This window comes from Anabrus simplex, chromosome 10, assembly GCF_040414725.1.
Source record: "Anabrus simplex isolate iqAnaSimp1 chromosome 10, ASM4041472v1, whole genome shotgun sequence".
Taxonomy (NCBI): domain Eukaryota; kingdom Metazoa; phylum Arthropoda; class Insecta; order Orthoptera; family Tettigoniidae; genus Anabrus; species Anabrus simplex.
Genome location: NC_090274.1, coordinates 29069217 through 29094167, shown reverse-complemented (window position 1 = coordinate 29094167; position 24951 = coordinate 29069217). Strand labels below are relative to the sequence as shown.

The 24951-nt window shown below is 40.5% G+C and overlaps 1 protein-coding gene across 5 annotated transcripts in view; it reads left to right on the top strand.

Annotated features, from left to right (window-relative positions):
* Positions 1 to 24468, top strand: part of LOC136882342 (receptor-type tyrosine-protein phosphatase kappa) — a 90507-nt gene extending 66039 nt beyond the window's left edge. For 2 of the 5 annotated variants that reach the window (XM_067154934.2, XM_067154933.2), the window contains exons 14-16: positions 10832 to 10968; positions 17473 to 17608; positions 23445 to 24463. In XM_067154934.2, the coding sequence (XP_067011035.2) occupies positions 10832 to 10968; positions 17473 to 17608; positions 23445 to 23519 (348 nt within the window). In that variant the 3' untranslated portion in view covers positions 23520 to 24463. Of the gene's footprint in view, positions 1 to 7769; positions 7845 to 10831; positions 10969 to 17472; positions 17609 to 23444 lie in introns of those variants that run through there. The other 3 variants (XM_068229520.1, XR_010861147.2, XM_068229521.1) reach the window with 3 other exon arrangements.
* The last annotated feature ends 483 nt before the right edge of the window (positions 24469 to 24951 follow it).

The following is a 24951-nucleotide window of genomic DNA, read 5'->3' as shown; positions in this document are numbered from 1 at the left end:
CTTCATTATCTTTCCCTCTTCCATGTTTTAAACATATCCGAACCATTACACTATATATCTCTCCAATTTGTCTGAAAGCTTTTTTACTCCAGTTTCCTTCCCAACATCCTCATAGTTTACCCTGTTCCTTTCTTGTATTTCCACCAAGCAAGTTGGCTGTGCATTTAGGAGTGCGCAGCTGTGAGCTTGCATTCGGGAGATAGTGGGTTCGAACCCCACTGTTGGCAGCCCTGAAGATGGTTTTCCATGTTTTCCATTTTTACACCAGGCAAATGCTGGAGCTGTACCTTAATAAAGGTCATCGCCGCTTCCTTCCCACTCCTAGCCCTTCCCTATCCCATCGTTGCTACAAGACCTACAGCAGATTGTAAATAAAAAAATAAAAAAATCTTTGCATTTCTCATGATACTTCTTAAAAATTTCATCTCATTGGACTGATTTTACTCTTGTGTATTTTCACCAGTGTCCAGGTCGCTGTTGCATATGTCATTTTCTTCTTTCTTGGTTTTTCTACCAATCTGGTGTCAGTATCTTTGTGGATTAGCCAGTTTTATGGCCGTATGCCTTGCATGTTGCAAGGTTGCTACATTAAAATAGTAAAAATCTGAGAAATGTATTTTAAAAGACTACTTTTTAGCGTCACATTTTTTGGGGGCTAAAATGAGGAAGGACTGGACTTTACCACTTTGGTTTCCGCATTGGAAATACTTGCTAGAACTATGGATTTCATCACATCATCATTGTCAGTCCCCCTTCGCTGCTCCCTAGAATGTTGTTCTAAATGAACACTCATGATAAGATAGAAAAATGGGTTTTAAGTGTTACACTCACTTCAGTCAAATGAGTTTCTAGCCTGTTCCATTCATACCGAGCTCAATAGCTCCAGTCGCTTAAGTGCAGCCAGTATCGAGTATTCGGGAGATAGTAGGTTCGAACCCCACTGTTGGCAGCCCTGAAAAATGGTTTTCTGTGGTTTCCCATTTTCACACCAGGCTGTACCTTAATTAAGGCCACGGCCACTTCCTTTCCACTCCTAGCCCTTTCCTGTCCCATCGTCGCCATAAGACATCTGTGTTGGTGTGACGTAAAGCAACTAGCAAAAACAAAAAAAAAAGTTCCATTCCTCGCTCCAGAATGAATTCCTGCATTAAGAAAAGACATACTTGACAAAAACATTAGTCCCAGGGTTTGGTTCTAATAGAAAGTACAACTGAGAACCATCCTCTAGTAATACTAATTATAGGGGCATTAATCCCACTTGCAGTGAAAGCATCTAGCCACAGCATGACTGCCTTTTCTTTATTTCTCAGCTGCTCCACCTGCAGTGCTCAGATTGCTATATTTACTTTGAATGAACTGTTACCAACTCCACAACCCCTGGAACCATGGTTTGGGTGGGACATATTGTATATGTAAACACTGTACATTTCTTTTCTCAGTTTTATGTTGTTATGGTTTTGTGTTATCAAGTTCTCTGAATTTCCTGTTGATTTCAAGAACAACATACCGAGTTTATTACTGTAAAGTGCTGTTAATGTCACCAGTTGATTTCTAGTAGTATTTATAGATGCGAGTGCAGAGTGCACTACTACTTCAAGGCTTCTCTGCATCGAGGCTAAAAGGTTACAAAGATAATAGTGGAAACTCTCTTGAAAATGCACAGCTTTCAGATAGACAGTGCCACCAAAGCTATCCAGTGGCTCACACTTATAATTAATTACAGCTGATATCTGCTCCTGTTGGCTGCAATGATATAACGCCTGAAACTGTGATCTTGTAGCTGAGTGGAGCCCTTGTAAGGCAGACCCTCCGATGAGGGTGGGCGGCATGTGTAGGTAACTGCATGTTATTGTGGTGGAGGACAGTGTTATGTGTGGTGTGTGAGTTTCAGGAATGTTTGGGACAGCACAAACACCCAGCCGCCGGGCCATTGGAATTAACCAACGAAGGTTAAAATCCCCTACTCGGCCGGGAATCGAACCCGGGACCTTCTGAACCGAAAGCCAGTATGCTGACCAATCAGCCAACGAGTCGGACTGATCTGGGATTATAACATTTTATTAGTCATAAGCCATGAAAAATGACAACTATATATGTTGTACATGTTATTTTCTGAAAATTAAAGTCTAGACATGAGAAATTACTGTAACAATGTCCGGCTCCATGGCTAAATGGTTAGCGTGCTGGCCTTTGGTCACAGGGGTTCCGTGTTCGATTCCCGGCAGGGTCGGGAATTTTAACCATCATTGGTTAATTTCTCTGGCACGGGGGCTGGGTGTACGTGTAGTCTTCATCATCATTGCATCCTCATCATGACGCGCAGGTCACCTACAGGCGTGAAATCGAAAGACGTGCACCAGGTGAGCCAAACATCTCCTCGGACACTCCCCACTCCCGGCACTAAAAACCATACACCATTTCATACTGTAACAATTTACAATATGCAGCCATATTTACATAAAATTCATTCAGGCACATACATTCTATTTTTTTTGTAATTAGAGATTAGGTATGTACAGTGACAACTATGCACATACCACAATTGTCTGTCTGTCTGTCTGTCTGTCTGTCTGTCAGGTCATCAGCCCATAGTCTGGTTGGATCCTCAAATAGCACCACCAAAGGTTATGCGGTTATAAGGAAACTCCAAAAACCAATGGCAGCACCAAAATGAGGCGTACTAGGCAAGATGAGGAGTGAGGTAGTTTGCCATTGCTTTCCTCACTGGGTCAGAAAGTACTATTGCAGCACGACTGACCCTACGAGCAGCACCTTTCATAACACTCAGATGCACTAGTCGTGCTCTGAATGTCATTACTCAGCACCACCCATACCCCAGCAACTTCCATATTGTCACAGCCATGGATGTTGGCTGGGACTTCGGTGGAAGCTCTGGCCTGTGCCAAGAGATGGATGCAAAAGTACTGCATCCATCAAGAAATGACAGCAAGCAGACCACAATTATATAAATACCATATTATGTAGATCCACATGTAGTGGCAGTTCGTGACAAAATTTTTGGCAGGGTTAACAACATCATTTTTCCTCACGCCAAAGTAGATTGCAAATCAGTACAAAATAACTTAAATCATTTCACTTGAAGTTCCTTGTACGGTTTGCTTCTCCACTCATAATATGGTAGAACCCCTATAACGGAGGATCCATTTTATGCAAGACTAATCTGTGAGTGTACAACAAAACTAAACTTACAACTGCCAGCCTGAGTGGCTCAGGCGGTTGAAGTGTTGGACTTCTGACCACAGTTTGGTTGGTTTGATCCTGGCTCAGTCCGGTGGTATTTGAAGGTGTTCAAATATGTCAGCCTAGTGTTGGTAGATTTACTGGCACATAAAAGATTTTCTGCAGGACTAAATCCAGGCACCTCGGTGTCTCTGAAAACCATAAAAGTAGTTAGAGGGACATAAAAGCAATAACATTCTTCTTCTTCTTCTTCTTCTTCTTCTTCTTCTTCTTCTTCTTCTTCTTATTATTATTATTATTATTATTATTATTATTATTATTATTATTATTATTATTATTATTATTATTGTGACTAATACTAAAATGTTTTCATTCTGTACCCTGATGGTGGGCCTCCTAGAGGATGACGTCCTCTTTCAGGCCAGTAAATGAGTTGCAATGATTTGAAGTGCGGAAAAGGTGAGAGGGGAGCAGCCGTTGCCTATAAAAGGAACTGTCTTGGCGTTTGCCTTAATGAGGAGAATGTAAAACTATGAAAAACCATTCTCAGGACAGTCGACGGTGGGACCAACCCCACTGCCTCCCGAATGCAGATCTGAAAGGCCACGGTAAAGCAGTGGCCACTGTTAGCCGAAGCTACTCAGCTTCGAGAAAGAAAAATTGACAGTAACTTTGCTACAGTGCTGTACTGTAGTGAATATTAAAGGATGCAAACAATATTCTTGGTTTTACGTAGCACGAAGTTCACGTAGGTATGACAACAAGCATAAAAATAATGTGTACCGGTACCACATTTACTGATACTCAAATTAATTTCACTTGAAACGATTCTCCACCCGCAATGTAAAGCAAACTTCTTCCCACGATTATGAACACCTGTTCAGAATTACCTACTAGCGAAATCTTCTGGTGATGTAATACCATAGTAACTTCTGTAAGCTGTGACCAACAGTAACAGGGGAGGTGGTGGACCATTGTAGTCAACTGTAATACTATCTCGGTTTGAGGTTGGCTGTAGACGGAAAGGCACATTCTTTACCGTAGCCCTCGCTTATGGGAATATCTGTGTATAAACCCTGATGTCATTTGCGTGCACATGCATATAGTCTTCTGGCTTGTAGCACAATCTCCGATGTGCTCCCTACATTGTCAATCGAAACGAAGTATATTGGAGCTTCGATATAAATTGAATGCTTTCGATCAATTGATGAAATCAGGTCGAAACAAAGGAAAATATTGTGAACTATCCGTGAATGTGTGAATATGCATTAGAACTGGGTGTTCACATGCTTCTGTGCTCCTGTGAGCCCACCGCCACTGTCCACATGCACATTAACATGAAATCACATCGTGTTACTTTCTGTTATTTATTTTTATTTTTTTCTGTTTAAATGTATAGACATAATTTGTTTTATTTAAAAAGGATTTATTGAGGATTGCAAACTATTTATGGGCCGACAAGAAATAATAATTGTCACACATACCACCTACACCAGAGGTGCTCACGGTGGGCATTCCGTCCTGCAGACGCCCAGCACTGTAAGCGGGTGGGCGGTAGGGGATGAGCACAGCGTGTGCTCTTCAACCACAGTGACATTGTGGCTATGTCACAGGCCGTGAAAGTTGGGCGAAGTTCTTCCAGTCACTCTCGATCTCTGCGGCGATACCCGATTTTGAAATGGAGGCAGAAAATCCTGAAAAAAAGAGGGCAGAAATCCACGTCATTTTCAATTTACGGTGTAAGAAAAAAGTTATTTACATTCATTGCAGTTTACGTATTTACCGGATACAATAAAGAGTTAGGCCTACAAACACAAATACTTTTATAATGTACGTAATGAATTACAATTTTCACTAATAGATTATAAATGGTGCTTTAGAAGCATTTCTAATATAACATGGAGTTTAGGTGGATATGCTGTGGCCTGTGGTTGTTTGGGTTTAAATTACCTGATAAACTCACCAACAATCCAATCATGCTTACTGGGAATAACATCAGTTAGGTTATTTATTTGAAGGCATACTGTACATCTGTCTTGTAGATATATTCACATTGTTGTTGTACTTTAATCTTGGATAGTAAATATCTATGTCCTCATTCGTGATGAAACTCCCCTCTCACCATTTAGAGGCGAGGGGCACCTGTTAAATTTTAAATACTATTTTCAGAAATTCAGTGAACAGAGAAATTCACACAACACTACAATGCTGTGCAACATCAAGCAGTAAACTTGTTTAATTATGTAATTATATTACATTTTGCTTAATGAATAACAGGTATTTTACTTTTTTAAATGGAAATACTGTCATGTCCATCCAAGGAATTGTAAATCATAGATTGTACGCTTAAACCCTGAACCTTTGTAAATTGTAACAAAAAAATTATAATGTGTCAGTTTTCTTTGAATGACTGAATAAATATAAGAAAATAAAACTGACTGTTTATATCAAACGCATTATAAATCAATGTGGAATATCTTGAAAAGGTCAGGTATTTTTTTTCTGATTATAGCACTTTATTTTATATACTGTATCCCAATCAGCACTTCGGTGAGTAGTAGAGGAGAGCTTTGTATTGTCACTTGAACGTCGCTGTTCCTTTCCCTGCAAAGTGTGTTTGCTCTCTCACTTCACTGTAACGTATGTTTGCTACGTAAGCTGCCTACATTTACGTCACACCAGCCCGGCTGCACTGGGCTAGTCTCTATGGTCACCCAGCTGAGCACCTCTGATCTACACTAACATATTCACTCATTAAGAACTTCACTAACATCACATCAAACACTTCTACACTCATACTTATGTTTCATTATTGTTTTGGAAATCTGAAGAAAGACTTACACGCACTTTGCTGTCTGTAAATATTATAAACATATACAGTATATAGCAAATACTGCCTCTTACTGCCATTTTTTACTAAAGTTTTCTTTACAACTTGCTTTATATCATATGTAAGGCTTTTCAGGTGTTTGCTCTATTAACCAGCATTTTGTCTTAGGTCTGACACTAGACTCGTCAGAGTGAGATGTGTCAGACCCTACCCACTGACGCTGGGTGTATGCAGGTGAGCTTATCGGAAGCCTGTATATGAGGCACAGTCTGATAACTGCATACAGGAGGTAAATCTCCACGATGGAATTATTGCCCGCCATGTTTTTGACATGCTTTATTGGTGAAAAATATCTAATTCCCTCCATGGTAATTTAGAATTTTCCAACTTGCTTTATGTCGCACCAACACAGATAGGTCTTATGGCAATGATGGGACACGAAAGAGCTAGGAGTGGAAAGGAAGGGCCGTGTCCTTAATTAAGGTACAGCCCCAGCATTTGCCTGGTGCAAAAATGGCAAACCATGGAAAATCATCTTCAGAGCTGCCGACAGTGGGTTCGAACCCACTATCTCTCGAATACTGGCCACACTTAAGCAACTGCAGCTACAGAGCTCAATTTTCCTTAAAATAATTAAATATTATTCACATTTGACATTGTATTACTTCACAGCTGTTAATGTCCGGTTTTTAGTGTGCACTTTGAGCCACAGTCACTGTCGCAAGTTTCCACACCTGCTTTCCGCTATTATCATTGTTTTTACAAGTTGTTTTACGTCGCACCAGCACAGATATGTCTTATGGGGATGAAGGGATAGGTCTAGGGTGGGAAGGAAGCGTACCGTGGCCTTAAGTAAGGTACAGCCCCAGCAGTTGCCTGGTGTGAAAATGGGAAACCACGAAAAGCCATCTTCAGGGCTGCCGACAGTGGGGTTCGAACCCACTATCTCCTGAATACTGATACTGGCCACACTTAAGTGACTGAAGCTATTGAGCTCAGTTGTTATTGTTGTTACCTATTTGATTAAGGTACATTTCAAAGGAAAATCTTGTTTTTGTGTATTCAACGTTCCTTTCTTTACAGCTTTTATTTATCGGTTTATGCATGTCTGGCTAGTGCAAAAAGCATTGGTCTAAAACATCAGGAGTGTTACGCTAAGAGCCTTTCCCTTTTTTACTTGATCTTCTTCTTCTCCTTGAATTGCCGTCTCCTCTCAGAAGGTTGGTTAACCATCTCAGAGATTTTTGCTTTAGATGTTGCAGCACAAATAAAGCTCAATAGTGGAACAGTTTAACCAAGTTTTCAGATTATCAATCCAAGAATTGTGTCTTCCTCTCTGTCTTCTTTTGCTTTGTATCTTCCCTTGAATGACCAGCTGCAGTCGATGACCGAGATACTGCAGCTTTCTGGTTTTGACAGTATTTAATATTTCCTTTCTCTTTACCATTTACCTCATTACCTCATTGTTTGTGACCTTATCTGTGCAGCTCAACTGCTGTATCATTCCCTAATAATGTTATTGACTTGTACTTTTACAGTTTTCAGAGATGCCAAGGTGCCAGAATTTATTCCTGAAGGAGTTCTTTCATGTGTCATTAAATCTACCGAAACGAGGCTGATGTATTTGAGCACCTTCAAATGCCAGCAGACTGTGCAAGGATCGAACCTGCCAAGTTGTCATCATTCCCTAAGTCCATAACTCAAATGTTTCTAATCTGTCCATTTCCCCTTTCTTTAGGGTCCAGGTCTCAACTCCATAGAACAAGGTGAAGATGCAGCATCTCAAAAGTCTAATTTTTAGATGTAAGCTAAGGTCTGTGCTGCAAAACACACTTTTCATTATATAGAATACATTTCTTGCTTGGCCAATCCTGGACCGTAATTCCTCAGTACAGTCACTGTCACAGTTCAGAGTTGTTCCAAGATTCTTGTCCCATGTCACTCTCTGCAATGTAATCAAGCTCTCTTTGTGTTGCATTTGAAATACGAAGGTAATCCCAAAAATTAAGGGCCGATTGCAGAAACGGCATTTAGACGATGTCTACGGTTAAACAATGCCTAAGTATGGCTGCCACATTGCAGAGACGTTATTTATCACTTAGACACTGTCTAAAACCGATGTTCAACTGGTCATGTTTAAACACTGCCGAGAGCACTGTTTAACCTCAAATGACAGGAGTGAATCACAATCAGAGGTTATGTACCGTGAAATATGCAATTTGTTATCATGTTGAGACGATTCCGGGAAGAAAGGTTAGTCCGACGGCCTCTCTGTGGGTCGCCCGCTGCTAAATCGCAGCAATTAGTTTGACATGCACGGGGAGATAATAAAAAAATAAGGTTCTGCTTTACGAGAGACTTGTTTCTTGAGACTGACAAAGTGACAGGCCGGTAACTGTCAACTTGAATACAATTCTTGGCAATCGATATATTTTATTATATACATGGGGTAATTTCCATGGAATTATAGGTCACTTCGACTACATACATATCACAATTACGTGTCCCGATCGTCTGAGGGCTGTCACATACATCAACCAGGAGAGATTCACTTATATTTACTGCCAAGTAAACACACATAATAGTGAAAACTAAAAAGTAGGTTGTATGGGATTTTTACATATATAATCGCATAGGTTTTCGGTAACTATCAGATGGGAAAAGGCAAGTGGTGGTGATTATCGTTTAAAGAGGACTGGGGAAGAAGAGCCGTGGCCATAATAGCCCTAGTATTTGCCTGGTGTAAAAATGGGAAAACTACGGAAAACAATCTTCACGGCTGTCGATGATATGTTTCGAATCTACGATCTCCAGAATGCAAGCTACATCTATATGGCCCATACAACACACTCGGTTACACATTACTATTGCTTCATCTTCCCTTCGTCGAAGCTACCGTATTTATGAGTAGATTACACTCACTGTAACAACATTATAATGAAAGCTACACTTCCCCGTATGGTGGCGTGTCGCTTTAGTGTCGATAATATTATGAGATTTAATTTGCACCGAAAGCAATACTCTTATCTGTGGGCAAGTCATGCTCAGCCATATTTGAGTAATGTGTAGGAAGACAAACAGCTGACTGGCGTTTGGCGCGCGCACCGACGAATTTCATTGGTTGCGACAAGCAAAGAGTTACATGAAAGATACTTCAGTCTCCATTTTCAAACCAAAATTGAAACTTTAAGGGATGTCTAGTTAAACATCGACTGAACATTGTTTATGCAATGGAAGATCGTGAATGATTTAGACGTTGTTTAGGTAGACGATGCCTAAGGCTTAAAACTAGTCATCGTTTCTGCAATCGGCCCTAAGTCTCTTATTTTTTATGAATACATAGACCTGTTTATTTCTACAATGGTTTACATCATTTTACAGCTTGAACATTTAGCTATTTTTCTACGTAATTACCATTTCGGTCGATGCATTTTCGTAGACGCTGTGACAGTTTTTGTATGCCCATGTCATACCAGCTCGCCCCCATGTTGTTCAGGAAGTTGTGAACCTCATCTTTCACTTTGTCGTCGGTGCTGAATCGCTTTCTAGCCAAATGTTCTTTCAACTTAGGAAACAAGTGATAGTCACTGGGTGCCATGTCGGGACTACAGGGTGGGTGGGTGATGATGTTCCACTGAAACTGTTGCAGGAGAGCAACGGTTTGCCGGGCAACATGCAGGCGAGCATTGTCATGGAGAATGTTTACGCCCTTGTTCAATATTCCTCTTCTCTGATTCTGAATTGCCCAACTGAGCTTTTTCAGGGTTTCACAGTACCTGTCAGCATTAATTGTGGTCCCAGCGGGCATAAAGTCGACCAACAATAACCCTTTTCGATCCCAAAACGTAGTTGTCATGACTTTACTGGCAGACTGTTTGTTCGAATTTCCGCGGCTTTGGCGAAGAGGGATGCCGCCATTGGCCCAGGTTTCGTCACCCATGACAATTGAGTCCAAAAAGTTGTCCTGTTCGGCTGCAAAGCGTTGAAGAAATGCACAGGAAGAATCAACTCGTTGCCGCATATGGTCTTCATTCAGCATGTGTGGCACCCATCTTGCGCACAGCTTCCGGTATTTCAACTTTTCCGTTAAAATTCTTTGAGCAGCGCTTCGGGAATCCTCAGAAGCCAAAGTGTGGAGATCATCCAGGGTGATCTGCCGATCTTCATGCATGATTTGCTCAACCTTCACGACTGTCTCGACAGAAATTGACAGTCTCCCGCTCCTTTGTTCGTTTGTCATGAATTTCAGTCCGACCGGCTGCAAACTCTCTACACCACTTACAAATATTTTTGACATCCATGCATGACTCACCATACACTTCCGTCAATTGGTGATGGATTTCAATCGGTTTAGTACCTTTTGTGTTATAAAACCAAATAACTGCGCACACTTCGCACTTGGCGGTAACATCCAACGGGAGCTTCATTCTCAACAGCTGCCAAGCCAAGACTGAGTGCCTCAGCGCAGCATGCACATGTTTATATGCTAGCGCGGGAAACACTCTTCACAATATTGTGACAAACAGCCACACAAACAGAGTTCTGTATTTATAAAAAAAATAGGAGACTTTAATTTTGGGATACCCTTGTACCACCATAAAACATGCCTTTCTCACAGTAAGTGTTAATCCCCATTGCTTTTTTGCTTCCATGATTCAGTTGGTCAATCATTGTAAAACTTCTAGACTTTAATCTTAAGACCATTCTAATATACTCTTTGGGTTCTATGTAACATTGTTACATTTAGTATTTTACATACATTCATGCTTTTGTTAGATTAGACTTGTTTGTTCCTCTCAGACGACACTGGAGTTGGTGTGGCTGAAAGGGTGGCCCAGAGACCAAGAAGTGCCATCCTCCCCGAAAATTCTTCTCAAATTGTGGGAAGACATAGAGCGAGTATACAAGGGTAGAGGTCACATCCTCGTCACTTGCTTGTGAGTAGATATTACAGCTTGTAAATATTAAAACATTCTGTGGTATTCAGTTGATTTGTCAGTGATGAACATGCGTGGCTCATCCTACGTGTTAACATGTCCATAATTAAATTTGTTACAGCATGACACTCATTCTTGTACATAAGTATGTAACTCTACGAGGACGGTTTGAAAAGTTCTCGGAATCACCGCTAGATGTCAGTGCTAGAGCAACAAGGTTCCCGCACAATAATCACACATCCTTTGTGAGTGAATACGTGGTGCGTCAGTGCTCTAGCTGCAGAAGTGTGGTAGTGACGACTCTTTGTTGTTGTTGTTCCCGCGTAGTGATTTGTGACAATGGAAAAAAACTGAGATTCGAGCAGTGATTAAATACTTTGTAAAGAAAGGTATGAAAGCAAAGAAAATTCATGCCGACTTTCAAACACACTGGTGGACTCTGCTCCTTCATTTTCAACTGTTGCCAAGTGAACCAGCGAGTTTAAATTTGGTCGGGAGAGCTTGGATGATGATCCGCGTAGTGGACGGCCAAAAAGTGTTACGACCCCAGAATTTATCGCAAAAGTGCATAAAATGGTCATGGAGGATCATCGACTGAAAGTGCGGGAGATTGCTGAAGCTGTAGGGATGTCTTCTGAGTGGGTATATTATATTTTAACCGAAGAATTGGGTATGAAAAAATTATCCGCAAGATGGGTGCCGCGGCTCTTGACATTGGACAATAAACGCACCAGATTGGAAATGTCCGAACAAAGTCTGGCCCGTTTTCAGTGCAACCAACAAGATTTTTTGCGCCGGTTTATGGCTAAAGATGAAACCTGGGTCCACTACTATACCCCAGAGACAAAACAGCAGTCAAAGCAGTGAAGACATGCTGATTCACCACCACCAAAGAAAGCAAAGGCAGCGCGTTCGGCCGGAAAGGTCATGGCCTCAGTTTTCTGGGATGCAAAAGGCATTCTGCTGATAGATTATCTTCCTACTGGCCAAACAATTACAGAGTAATACTATGCAAATCTCCTAGACCAACTGCAGGAAAAGATACACGAAACAAGGCCTGGTTTGGCAAGGAAAAAGGTCATCTTTCATCAGGACAACGCTCTGCTGCACACAAGTGTTATTGCCATGGCAAAACTTCATGAACTGGGGTACGAATTGTTGCCATATCCACCTTATGCACCTGATTTGGCACCATCAGACTTTCATCTATTCCCGAAGCTGAAAATTTTCCTTGGTGGACGGAGATTTTCTACAAGGGAAGAACTGACAGCCGAATTGGAGAGGTATTTTGCAGGCCTGGAGGAATCTCACTTTTGAGATGGAATCAAGGCATTGGAACATCACTGGACCAAATGCATTAGTCTACAGGGGGACTATGTCAAAAAATAAAAGCAGTTCCACTGAGGTTAAGATACTTAATTCTAGTACATTCCGAGAACTTTTCAAAGCACCTACATAATCTTATTATCATGTAATACATGCATTCGAACTTTAATAGTGGCAACTATTTATTTGATACTAAGACAAAAGTGATACCTGGTGAAACATTTACAGTCCTTCATTGTCGACAACTTGTTCCCAGCAATGTGGAGGGTTGTAGAATATCTACAGCAATGCCTGCTCTGTTGATATCTCTGATGGAGCGATCTACCACCAGTAGAATCTCAGGAACAGTCTGGGACACAAAGTGATTTCTTCATCTTTGGGATAAAGTCATAATCACACGGACCTAAGTCTGGTGAGTATGGTGGACGGAAAAGCACTCCCAAACCTCAGCGACCTACCAGGTGAGTTGGCCGTGCAATTAGGGGTGCGCAGCTGTGAGCTTGCATCTGGGAGATAGAGAGTTCGAACTCCACTGTCCGCAGCCCTGAAGGTGGTTTACTGTGGTTTCCCATTTTCACACCAGGCGAATGCTGGAGCTGTACATTAATTAAGGCCATGGCTGGTTCCTTGCCACTCCTAAGCTTTTCCTATTCCATCATTGCCGTAAGACCTATCCATGTCGGAGCAATGTAAAGCAAAACATCAAACCAAACCCCCTGGCACTACAGCCCTTAAAGGGCCTTGGCCTACCAAGCGACCGCTGCTCAGCCCGAAGACCTGCAGATTACGAGGTGTCGTGTGGTCAGCACGACGAATCCTCTCGGCCGTTATTCTTGGCATTCTAGACCGGGGCCGCCATCTCACCGTCAGATAGCTCCTCAATTCTAATCACGTAGGCTGAGTGGACCTCGAACCAGCCCTCAGGTCCAGGTAAAAATCCCTGACCTGGCCGGGAATCGAACCCGGGGCCTGCGGGTAAGAGGCAGGCATGCTACCCCTACACCACGGGGCCGGCAAAGCAAAACATCAGCTACTATAAATCAACTATTGGGTGTGCCACACATGCCCACGCATTATCTTGCACACGATAGGAAGGTCCTGCAGAAATTGTTGCTGCTTTCTTTGCAACACAGTGAATTCTTCATCTTTTGGATAGTCATACTCACACGGACTTAAGTCTGGTGTATATGGTGGATAGAAAAGCTCTCCCCAACTTCAGCAACCTACCGGGTGAGTTGGCTGTGCAATTAGGGGGATACAGCTGTGAGCTTGCATCTGAGAGATAGTGAGTTCGAACTCCACTGTCCGCAAACCTGAAGGTGATGTTCCACAAAATTTCAGAAATACTGTGCATTAACAGTCTTTCCTTGCGGTATGGCATGTGTAAGAATTACACCATTGCAGTTGTAGAAAAGAATCACTTCAGTATAACTTTCACGTTCGTAGGTGTGTGACAAACTTTTGTTTTGTGTGGTGACCCATAACGATGCTACTCATCAGATTGGCACTTAAATCCTGGTTCGTACAATGTGGACCACATCTGGAGCACAACAATACGGCATAGGGAATCCTCTTCTTCATGACCATAGCGCTCCAAGTGAGTTTGAGCAGTGGTATACTGTAACCATACTTATGCTTCCGTAACTCATGGGGGAACCCACCGATTTACAATTTTGCAATTTTGCAATTTTCCGCATTATCAGGTGCTTCTTTAGAATACGCAGCACAGTCATATGCGATGATCCCATCTCGTGACTTGAGTCGAAAACTGCCTGTCATTGATCTGTGTCTAACAACGCGGCAAGAGCCTGCACTTGGTCTTCACTGACACTAGGGTGTACCGGCCGAGCCATGTCCGCTCTGCTTTCATGACGCTCATTGATAGCTCTAATCCACATTCACGTTCGTAGGTGTGTGACAAACTTTTGTTTTGTATGGTGACCCATAACGATGCTACTCATCAGATTGGCACTTAAATCCTTAAATCCTGGTTCTGTATGGAAACGCCATTTCACCACTTGCTTCATGATGACCTTCATGACATTTTCTTGCTGTACGGCCATGGGAACAATGAATTTTCAGCCAACATGGCTGTTCCTCTTTCAATATGCAACAGGTTAGTGCGGCATCTCACACAAGACTGACTTCTCACTACAGCATTGTCATGTTTCAATTGGTGGGCGATTCCATTTACAGTGAGGTAGGTTATACACAGAGTAACATTTCCTAGAAGTACAAAAATTAATGTCCACCTCTGTAGTGTAGTGATTAGCGTAATTAGCTCCCACCCCTGGAGGCCTGGGTTCGATTCCCAGCTCTGCCACGAAATTTGAAAAGTGGTACGAGGGCTGTAACGGGGTCCACTCTGCTTCAGGAGGTCAACTGAGTAGAGAGGGGTTCGATTCCCACCTCAGTCATCCTCGAAGTGGTTTTCTGTGGTTTCCCACTTTTCCTCCAGTCCAGTGCCTGGATGGTACCTAACTTAAGACCACAGCTGCTTCCTTCCCTCATCCTTGTCTATTCCTTCCAATCTTACTATCCCCCAGACAAGGCATCTGTTCAGCATAGCAGGTGAGGCTGCCTGGGCAGGGTTCTGGTCCTCCTCCCCAGTTGTATATCCCCAACCCAAAGTCCCATGTGCCAGGACATTGTCCTTGAAGCGGTAGAGGTGGGTTCCCTTGCTGAGTCAGAGGGGAAAAACCAACCCTGGAGGGTAAACAGATTAAGAAAGAAAGAAGACAATAATTAATTCCATTTCTTTTGCATCCACACTGAGTTGCCATTATTAAAGTTCCAACCCACAAATTTTGTTTGTAGTTATTCTAAAACAGTATTTAATGGTTGTAGTAGAAATTCTGTAGTATTTACTCATAATGATTGGTTGTTGATGTAGTTTTTACCATGAATAATTCCATTTCAGGTACTTGAGTTTCAACTTTATTGAAAGTATCCTGCTCTATGCTGGCCTTTGGTCACAGGGGTTCTGGGTTTGATTCCCGGCAGGATCAGGAATTTTAACCATCATTGGTTAATTTCGCTGGCAGGGGGGCTGGGTGTATGTGTTGTCTTCATCATAATTTCATCCTTGTCACGACGCGCAGGTCGTCTACTGGCGTCAAATCAGAAGACCTGCACCTGGCAAGTCGAACAGGTCCTCGGACACTCCCAGAACTAAAAGCCATACGTCATTTCATTTTTATTGAAAGTCATCTTCAGCGTATAAATACAACATAAATATCATGCTAAGTTCACTTACATAAATGCAGACTCAATAGATTAATCTTACAAACTAAGTTAAGGGGTGGAGCTGTACAATTAATTAATTAATCGCAGAGTGCTCAAGGAAGAAAGTTTTTTCATTTATACAAGGTGAGGTAAGTGTGCATTCTGCCCGAAGGCAGAGCCGGAGTTTACGTACGGTAGGGTGTCCAGTTCCTTTCTGCTCCTCCATTCCCTTACCTCCCACCAACAGTGCGTGGCGACCCGTCCAAAACTTGACCACGCCCAATGTTGCTTAACTTTGGAGATCATCACGGGATCCAGTGTTTCAGCACGGCTACAGCCGTTGCCTTCATTTATACAAGTCTCTTGTTTATTTCTGACACACTTTTGTATTTCTATCATATTTAAAGAATTTAATATGGAGCCCTAGGTTTTAGTGCTAAGAACTCTCAGATGCTGATCCAAATTGAAGGAGTGATTTTTTTTTTGGTAATATTTTAAGCCTTTTTTTTTTTTGACTCATTTAATTTATAAATGTTAGGCTCTTCAGTCTGTTGAAACTAATATTTGAATAAGTAAATCTATAAACTGTCTGAATTATACTTGAAAAAGAAACAACTTAATACAGAATGAGATGTTTCGTTCCTGAAAGAACATCATCAGATTCTGTCAATTCACACTCAAATATTTAGAAATGTATAAGCATTTATGTTTTTTTTTTCTGTTTAAATACTTCATCATCATCCTTTCGTGTATTAGTCCTATAGAAGAAACGTTACGGTCTATACAAAAGATTTGCATTTTCACGCCGTCTCTTCCTGGGGCGTCCGAGAGATCTCTTCCCACCGGGACTGTAGTTTACGACTGCTTTAGGGATCCTGCTTCTGTCCATCTTGTTCAAGTGTTCTAGCCAATTTCTCTGGTATTCATAGATGTATTCCAATACAGGTCTAGTTTTAAGATCAGTTCCCACTTAGTGACTCCTGCTGTTTGCTGCATGTATTTCATTTCAGCTGTTGTTATTCCTCTCTCATCGCATTTCCTCAGGGTCCACGCTTCACTTCCATAGCAAAGTACAGGTCTTGCCAAGGTTTTGTAGACTCTTGTATGGGTGTGTTTTTGAACTAATGATGGTCTAAAAACTTTATTGATGATTCCCAAACATCTGGTGAATTTGGAGATTTTCTCGGGTATGTCCAGTTCTTCAAAGAAAGGCAGTTTGTAGCTGAGGTATTTAAAATCATTTACTTTTTCCAAAATGTTGTTATTTAAGCAGATCTTGCTTCTTACTGGTTCCTTGCCACAGAAACCCATTATCTTAGTTTTCTCAGGGGATATTTCCATTGAGTACTTTTCTGAGACTAGGTTTAGGTTTAAATTCTTAAAAACTTGAAATCTAAAACTTACCTCTCCACTCTAGCATAGCTAGTGAAATGTTTATACATTTCTAAATATCTGAGTGTGAGTTGACAGAATCTGATGATGTTCTTTCCAGAACGAAACATCTCCTTCTATTTTAATGAAGTACCTAAAATGGAATAATTCATGGTAAAAACTACATCAAAAACCTATCATTATTCTAAAACATGTCTTTCTGTGTGAAGGTGTTTATTTGTTCCCTGGATTATCCAACCTGTTTGTTTGTACCAGTTATGACCTGATTCCCTAAGTGATGTGTATGAGACAGTCTACTGTATGTTCATCATCATCATCATCATCATTTCCCAACTCCAGTTTCCCGGGTGTGGTGTACAAGCGCTCGGCATCTCCTTCTGTCTTCATACATCTTCTGATCCAGTACATCCTCCCATTCGTATCCTCTCTCCTCCACATCTGATCTTACAGTCTCTATCCAACGTTTTCTTGGTCTTCCCTGTGGTCTTCTTCCTACGAGATTAAGGTCGAAATATTTTCTGGCAGGTCTTTCCCTGTATGTTCATACATGTATTGTTTCAGCGATGGAGTGACAGCATGTGGACTGTTTGTAGCTCTGTCCTTCCTGGTGGAGAAAATGAAGTTGGAACAAGTTTGTGATGTGCCCCATGCTGCACGGACAGTGTGCCAGAGCAGAAAGAAGTTCATCACATCCAAGGTACTCAACTCTACAAATGATGACATCAGAAATATTGGTTTACTTCAAAGGGCAAACTTGTCAGGTACTGCAAGGTGGTATTGCTAAATCTGCATGTGGCTTAAGACCGGATTGAGAGCACCATTTGAAGAAAAAGTCCACAGTTCTAGACCTTCAGCCAAGCAACTCAATGTTGAAAACATCCTGATTGCCGATTGGAACCTGGTTCATTACTGAACAGTGTTGCCAACTTATATTTTCAAGATCCGCTAAATACTACTAAAATTCCACTAAAATTCCGCCAATAAATCCGATCTCAAATAATGGGCAATAATAATAATAATAATAATAATAATAATAATAATAATAATAATAATAATAATAATAATAATAATAATAATAATAATAATAATAATAATAATAAAAAGTAAATGTCTGCACTCACCTGCTCTGTTAGTTTCACTGGGATTAACCCCCTGCCTGCGAGCCGGCGAGCTAAAACTTGTAGGCGTTTTACTGCCGGGTGCAAACTAGATGAATCCCCTACCTCAAGGGCCACACACAAAACAGGCCATAGCATAAATATAAATGTTACTCTCTCACAGTTTCATTATCTGTCGTCATTCATCAACTAAGAGATAAGTACCCTTTCCCCACGCATTACAAATTTTATACCATGATCTCATAACATCACATCCAAATAATATGTTTTCCTCATGTGACTGCTAGCTCTTGACTCCTGACAAGAACAAGAAATACGGAATAGCTCAGAGAGAGACTGGAGTACACATTTAAAAAAAAAACCACGTTAAATTCTGCTATAATAAATCTAGAATTCCACCAAAATATCTGCTGTCTGCTAAATGATATATTTCTCCGTCGACAGCCTTCTAATTCTGCCAAATCTAGCGGAAAATCTGCTAAGTTGGCAACATTGTTACTGAATCTTATTGTTGGTGCATTTGTAATTAATTTTCATTGTTTTCCCCACTTTTCCAAACACAAAGGACACACTAAAAGTTTCTTATGATGTGCCGGCATGATGCCATATCCGATCGATTACATTAGCAGTTCGCCTTTTCTACCATTACGAGTGCTCGTGTGAGTCAATACATTGTTTCACTTAACTTTTAGAGGGCAGAATTTAATATCTTAAATCCCATAACAGGTTACCTGCGATCGGAATTTAATATGTTAAATGATCTGAGATCCAGCGTCACCGGCAGATGTAATATTAAAAAACTCAACAGATGGCAGTAAATGACACTTACAGGTCTGGTTGAAAGGGGAATCCTTGAATAGAGTTGCATTATATCACTGCTAGCCTTTTACAAGCTGAGGGAAGCTATCATGTTCAGTCAAGTGTGCGTTGCGAGTTTTAAAACTGGCTTTTTGTGATTTATATAGCTATTTTTTGCAACATGGTTAGTAAGAAGAGAGTCAGTGAGCAATAGATTGCTTCACTTTTGGACTCTACGGATGTAGATGAAAGTGATTTTTCATGTGAAGAGTCCAAAGACAGAAATTCAAGCAGTGCATCTTCTCAGTGCAAGAGAGACTGAAATGCCCCAGAGAACGAAACAGCTGATAAAAGGACTGACGTTAGTAACTTGGACCCAGGACCTTCAACTATTATTCTAATATATAATATTAATTAAGGACCTGTTTTACATTCATATTTTGACATGTGGACCGAGCCTATAGAGTTCTTTTCACTATTTTTTAATGTCAAAATTTTGACATAATTCACTGGGAAATAATAATTCAGGGAAATGAATGGAAACAACAGGCAACATGTCCATCTAGAACATGTAGAATCAAAGACTGATCATCTCCAGCACGATGTCAGCTGAGAAACAAATCCATCAGGGACATTTGAACACTTGCAAAGCTGCCCAAGTCAACTGTGGATGATGTGACTGTGAAGTAGAAACACGAAGGAACAACCACGGTTAAGCCAAGACCAGCTAGACCTCATTTAATGAGGGTCAGGGACCATCGAGCATTGCGGAGAGTAGTTGTAAAAAATCGCAAGTAATCAGTAGAAGGAATCACTCGTGATTTCTGTAGCGGTGGTGAATTGGACGTTAAAACAATTTAGAATCGTTAAAACCATAAAATAAAATCAAAATTGAACAAGGTAAAATCCACGGAAACCAACCAAGCTCTGCTACCAATGTAACCATTGAACTGATTATGTAAATGAAATATTAATAATAATAAATTTATGAATTTACGATCACAGTAAAAACAGTAAAACAAACTTAAGGTTCAACCGAAGCAGTGTACTATGAAACGTAAACAACAGGTTGGGAAACATGAGAACTACAAAATGGATGTGGAAAGTGGCATGGACTCTATGAGGTAAATGGAAGGTATCCATTGTGAAAGAAAAAATGTAGAGTGTAATTACCCTTGATTTCATTTATTTAAAGTATACAAAACAAAATAATAAAAAAGACAAACAAAAACTCAAAGATTTTGTTATAGTAAATGTAAGTGTTAATTGCGCCTGCAGATTTATGCAATGTGCCTAAGAAATTTTAAACACCACCTATACATGATGATTTAAATGAGGGCTAGTCCCAATCTACACAAATTAGGAAAGAAGAAAGAAATAAAATCCTAACACAGAGGCACAGAAAACTTGCATCAGTACCTAAAATGCTTCCAGTAAAGAGCATAGCTTTTAGGTGCATGTGTTAAGAGATGCAGAACTACGGGAGGCAACCCAAGGAAAAGTTAAATTACATGTTAGTTGCAAGGTTAAAAAAGAAAAGGGAAATGCCTCCAAAACAAAATGTAAGTTACATGATCTTAACTCAAAAGTTAAGTCATTTTGACAATTTTAGTGGTGAATGTGGATCTCGAGGATAAACTTCTGTGCAAAGAAAAGAAATAATTACATTTAAATGAAGTTCTGAAAGAGAAGAAGAAATAGTGCTTACCCCGAGACAGGTATCCCATGACGGGACTGATGCAGGACCGCGTTCACTCTCTAGGATGGTCAAAAATCAAAGAATCAGAGAGTACCTCACTCCCATAAAGGAGCGGGTAAGATCCAGAAACTGGAAATGGTGCAACCACCAAAGTAACCAATCAGGATACGGAATGTACCCTTGACTTTCACATTCACCAATTATATTTTATCTTATTTTCACCAATCAGAAGTCTCTTTTTTCTTGCTGATCCAGAAAAGTCTTTTATGAAACAGGAAATAAGCCTCTAAAACGGCTCGTGTAGGTACACGCTGTTACACAAGTTAGTTACAAAAAAAAAATCCAAAAACGGAATGTTTCTAAGTTCAAAAGTCCAAATAAGATAATATCTTATACAACACCATAAATAGTTTTTAAAACAATTAAATAAGAATTTCCATTGGTTTCCCTAATCCTGCCACAATTTTCAAAGTGCTACCAGCAGTCCAGCCAGCACAATGACTGTGCGTCAGGAGTTAAAAATAATTGGGTACAATGGTCGAATTGCTGCTCATAAACCAAACATTTCTGCAGTCAGTGCTAAGCGACGTTTGAGGGTCTCTAAGAGTGTCGCCACTAGATGGTGGATGACTGGAAATGAGTGATTCGGACTGATGAAGCTCACTATACCCTGTGGCAATCAGATGGGAGGGTTTGGGTTTGGCGAATGCCTGGAGAACATTAGCTGCAATCATGTGTAATGTCAGCAGTGAGGTACGGAGGAGGTGGTGTTATGGTATGGGGGTGTTTATTGTGGTCCCCTTATTGCATTCAAGAAAACTCTAAATGCGGAAGAATATGAACACATTTTAAACTCTTGTGTACTGCATACAGTAGAGGACCAGTTCAGCGATTGTTGGTATCAGCATAACAATGCGCCCTCTCATAAAGATGCATCTGTGGGGCAATGGTTTGTGCACAAATAACATTCCTGAAACGGACTGGCCTGCTCAGAGTGCCGACTTGAACTCAACGGAACTCCTTTGGAATGAGTTAGAATGTTAACTTCGCTCCAGACCCTAACATCACTACCTTCCCTGGTTTCAGCTCTTGAGGAAGAATGGGCTGCCATTCCTCCACAGACATTCAAACACCTCAGTGAAATTGTCCCTAGCAGAGTCAAAAGCTGTTATAAATGTGAAGGGCGGTCCCACCCCATATTAATATCCAATAATAGGGAAAGTGACATGGGTAAAGTCTAAGTGCAATTTCAGGTAGATGTCTGGATAATTTTGATCACGTAGTGTATGTTTTGTTTCATGAAGGGTTTCATTAGATTTAATATTTTCATTAATATTTTAATATTTTTGCCAAAGACCAAGAAATTTTAATTTTTTAATTAAGGGCCATTTTTTAATAAAAATAACCAAATCTTTTATTTTCAAACCACATTTATTTTTAGGTTTTATACATGTTTTTCCTGCATAGGTGCCTTGTTTATTTAGGCACTTTCCATACCTTAAAACTAAGTTTTGAAATCCCTCTTCTAAGAAGTATGCCACCTGCTCTGACAGCCAAACGTTTACGGCCGTTTTCACTTCTTCATCATCGTTGAAGCACTTCTCGCCAAGATGACTTTCAGCTGCCAAAACAGGTGGAAATCACTCGGAGCAAGGTCAGGGCTATACTGTGAGTGATCTAAAACTTCCCACCTGAAAGTGTCAATCAGTTTCTGAGTCTGGACAGCAGTGTGAGGCCTTGCGTTGTCATGAAGGAGCAAATTCCCTTTGTCAGCATGCCACGTTTTTTGTTCTGAACCACACGTGGTTATCGTGAATCTTCTGTCCTCATGAATTTTCATGTCAATTGCAGCCACCAAGTCTTCTGTGATCACAGATGGTCGACCTGAGTGTTCTTTATCATGAACATTTTCACGCCCACTTTTGAACTCTCTTTCCCATTTCCGCACTTGACCTTCGCTCATTGCATTATCACCATACACCTCACAAGGCTGAAGATAAATGTCTGCAGCCGCCACGTTTCTTGCACTCAAAAAACGTATTACAGACCGTATCTCACATGCGCTGGGCAATCCAATAATCTTGAACATGTTAAAGTTGCACAGTTCAGTGTACAGGTTAGCTACACAGATGCAACTGACGCCTGCTTGTTCGCAAAGGATGCCAGGAGGTAGCGGGAGTGTGCGTTCCTTGTTCTCCCTTGGACCTTTTTAATGGGTGCACCGCCCAGCCGTTTCTACAGGCCGCCCGGTAGGTACATAATATTACCATATTTACGCGAATAATCCCCGCACCCTAACTTTAGGTAGGCTTATTTTGAAAAAAAGAAATTCCAACTTTGACGCAAAAAACTGCATCCCAATTTCATGGCTCAATTTTTTTAATTTTTTTATGTGCAGGTATTATTCGCGTAAATTCGGTAATACATATTTTAGTCATTGGGTGGTCCAAATTAAAATTTAAATACTGTAAAACTGTTTATTTAAATGATAAATCTTAGTTATTGTCAGCATAACTGCATCTGTTACATCAGACTTCAAATGTTTAGCTTGACTATCATGTAGAGTCATGTGTAAGTGGTGAACATGATTATGAATGAGCAGTAAGATATTAAAAGTTCAAAATACTCTGTTATTTCTTATTCGTGGTAATAGCACTAACCTGTCTGATATTACTATTAATGCCCTAAGGGGAATAAATTGAAATTTTATAATATTCATTTTTTACGTAAAATTCCCCACCTGGCTACTCATTCCTGCCACCCAGCTGATGAAAATTTCTTGGGAAAATACTGGCGTTAACTATGGAATTATAAAATAATGGTCCTGACTTAACAAAATATACCTCGTAATTGTTGGCATAATAATCTTGTATTCCTTTTTCTTAGACTATAATATAACTTGAATTTGTTTTTTGCAGGTTCAATTTGACTTCCTTTATGAAGCTGCTGCAGAATTCCTGGAATCCTTTCAGGGTTATGCTAATTTCCAGTGAAAAATTGATCAGTGGTTATATAGTGTTATCACAAACTCTTCAGGCTATGACAAAAGACAAAGTGTCTGGTCTGATCCTTTTCCTTACTGCACCTCGTCTCCAAAGAAGAGCTTCAATCCCAGCAGTGGCATCCAATACTTGAGACATTTCCAGAGTCCAAATGATCCTGGTACACAAGATAAGATACCACACAGAACAGCGATGGTAAAAGGACGAGAAAAAAAGTAATTGGGCTCGATTACAATTTCCTCTCTCTTTTGTTTTTTCTTTTTCTTTTTTTCCACAGGGCTGTAACAATACAAAAGTTTGCAAGGAAAATATATCATTTTGTGTGTTTTTTCCTGGCATAGAGACATTAAGTGGCTATCATCAATAAATATTGTAATGGTTGATTAAGTCCATTACACAAAATAAGAAATGAAAGACAATGTGAAAAAACTTAGAAATTTTCAAACATCATAACATTCAATTTAAATGAGGATAGAAAATAACGACATCTAGGGTCAGGAAGCAGGAAATGGCGGGAACCCTACGAGGCAGCGGAATGAAGATTTTCGTGGCCAAAACTTTAGAAAGAAAAACAATATTCCTAAGAGTCCTGTTTATTGTATAAAAATATGGTTCAAAAATTCAAAACAAAACAATCAAACAACATTTACTGAACATAGGAACTGAATGACATAAAATAAAAAGGTTATTTAAGTTTTTCCAAACAAATGTACAGTACAGCGCAATGAACATAGGTTTTTGTGGCTCATTGTATTAACATAAATAAATAAATGAATACTGGATTACAGCCACTATATTTATTTAATGAAGCCAAACTTTCAGCCAAATTGCATTGGCATTTCTTTGCTCACTGTCGGAAGAAGAACTTACCATGCCCTGATGAAGGCCAGTGCAATTTGGCTGAAAGCTCGGCTTCATTAAATAAATATAGTGGCTTTAATCCAGTATTAATTTATTTTTTTCACATTAAAGGTACAGCCTCTTACCTGGAGGGCCCGGGTTCGATTCCCAGCCAGGTCAGGGATTTTTACTTGTTTCTGAGGGCTGGTTCGAGGTCCACTCAACCTACGTGATTAGAATTGAGGTGCTATCTGACGGTGAGATAGCGGCCCCGGTCTACAAAGCTAAGAATAACGGCCGAGAGGATTCGTCGTGCTAAGCACACGACACCTCGTAATCTGCAGGCCTTCAGGCTGAGCAGCGGTTGCTTGGTAGGCCAAGGCCCTTCAGGGCTGTAGTGCCATGGGGGCGGGGTTTAAACAAATGTACAGCGTGCTTTACAGCCACATGAGTAGCGAATGACATCTTGGTGTTAATAGCCCTACCTTAAAATGGAGAGCAAATCACTGTACCTATTAAAGAGAAAATACATTTTAAAAGATTGAAACATTCAGAACCTCATAAACAAAATAATAAAGTCACA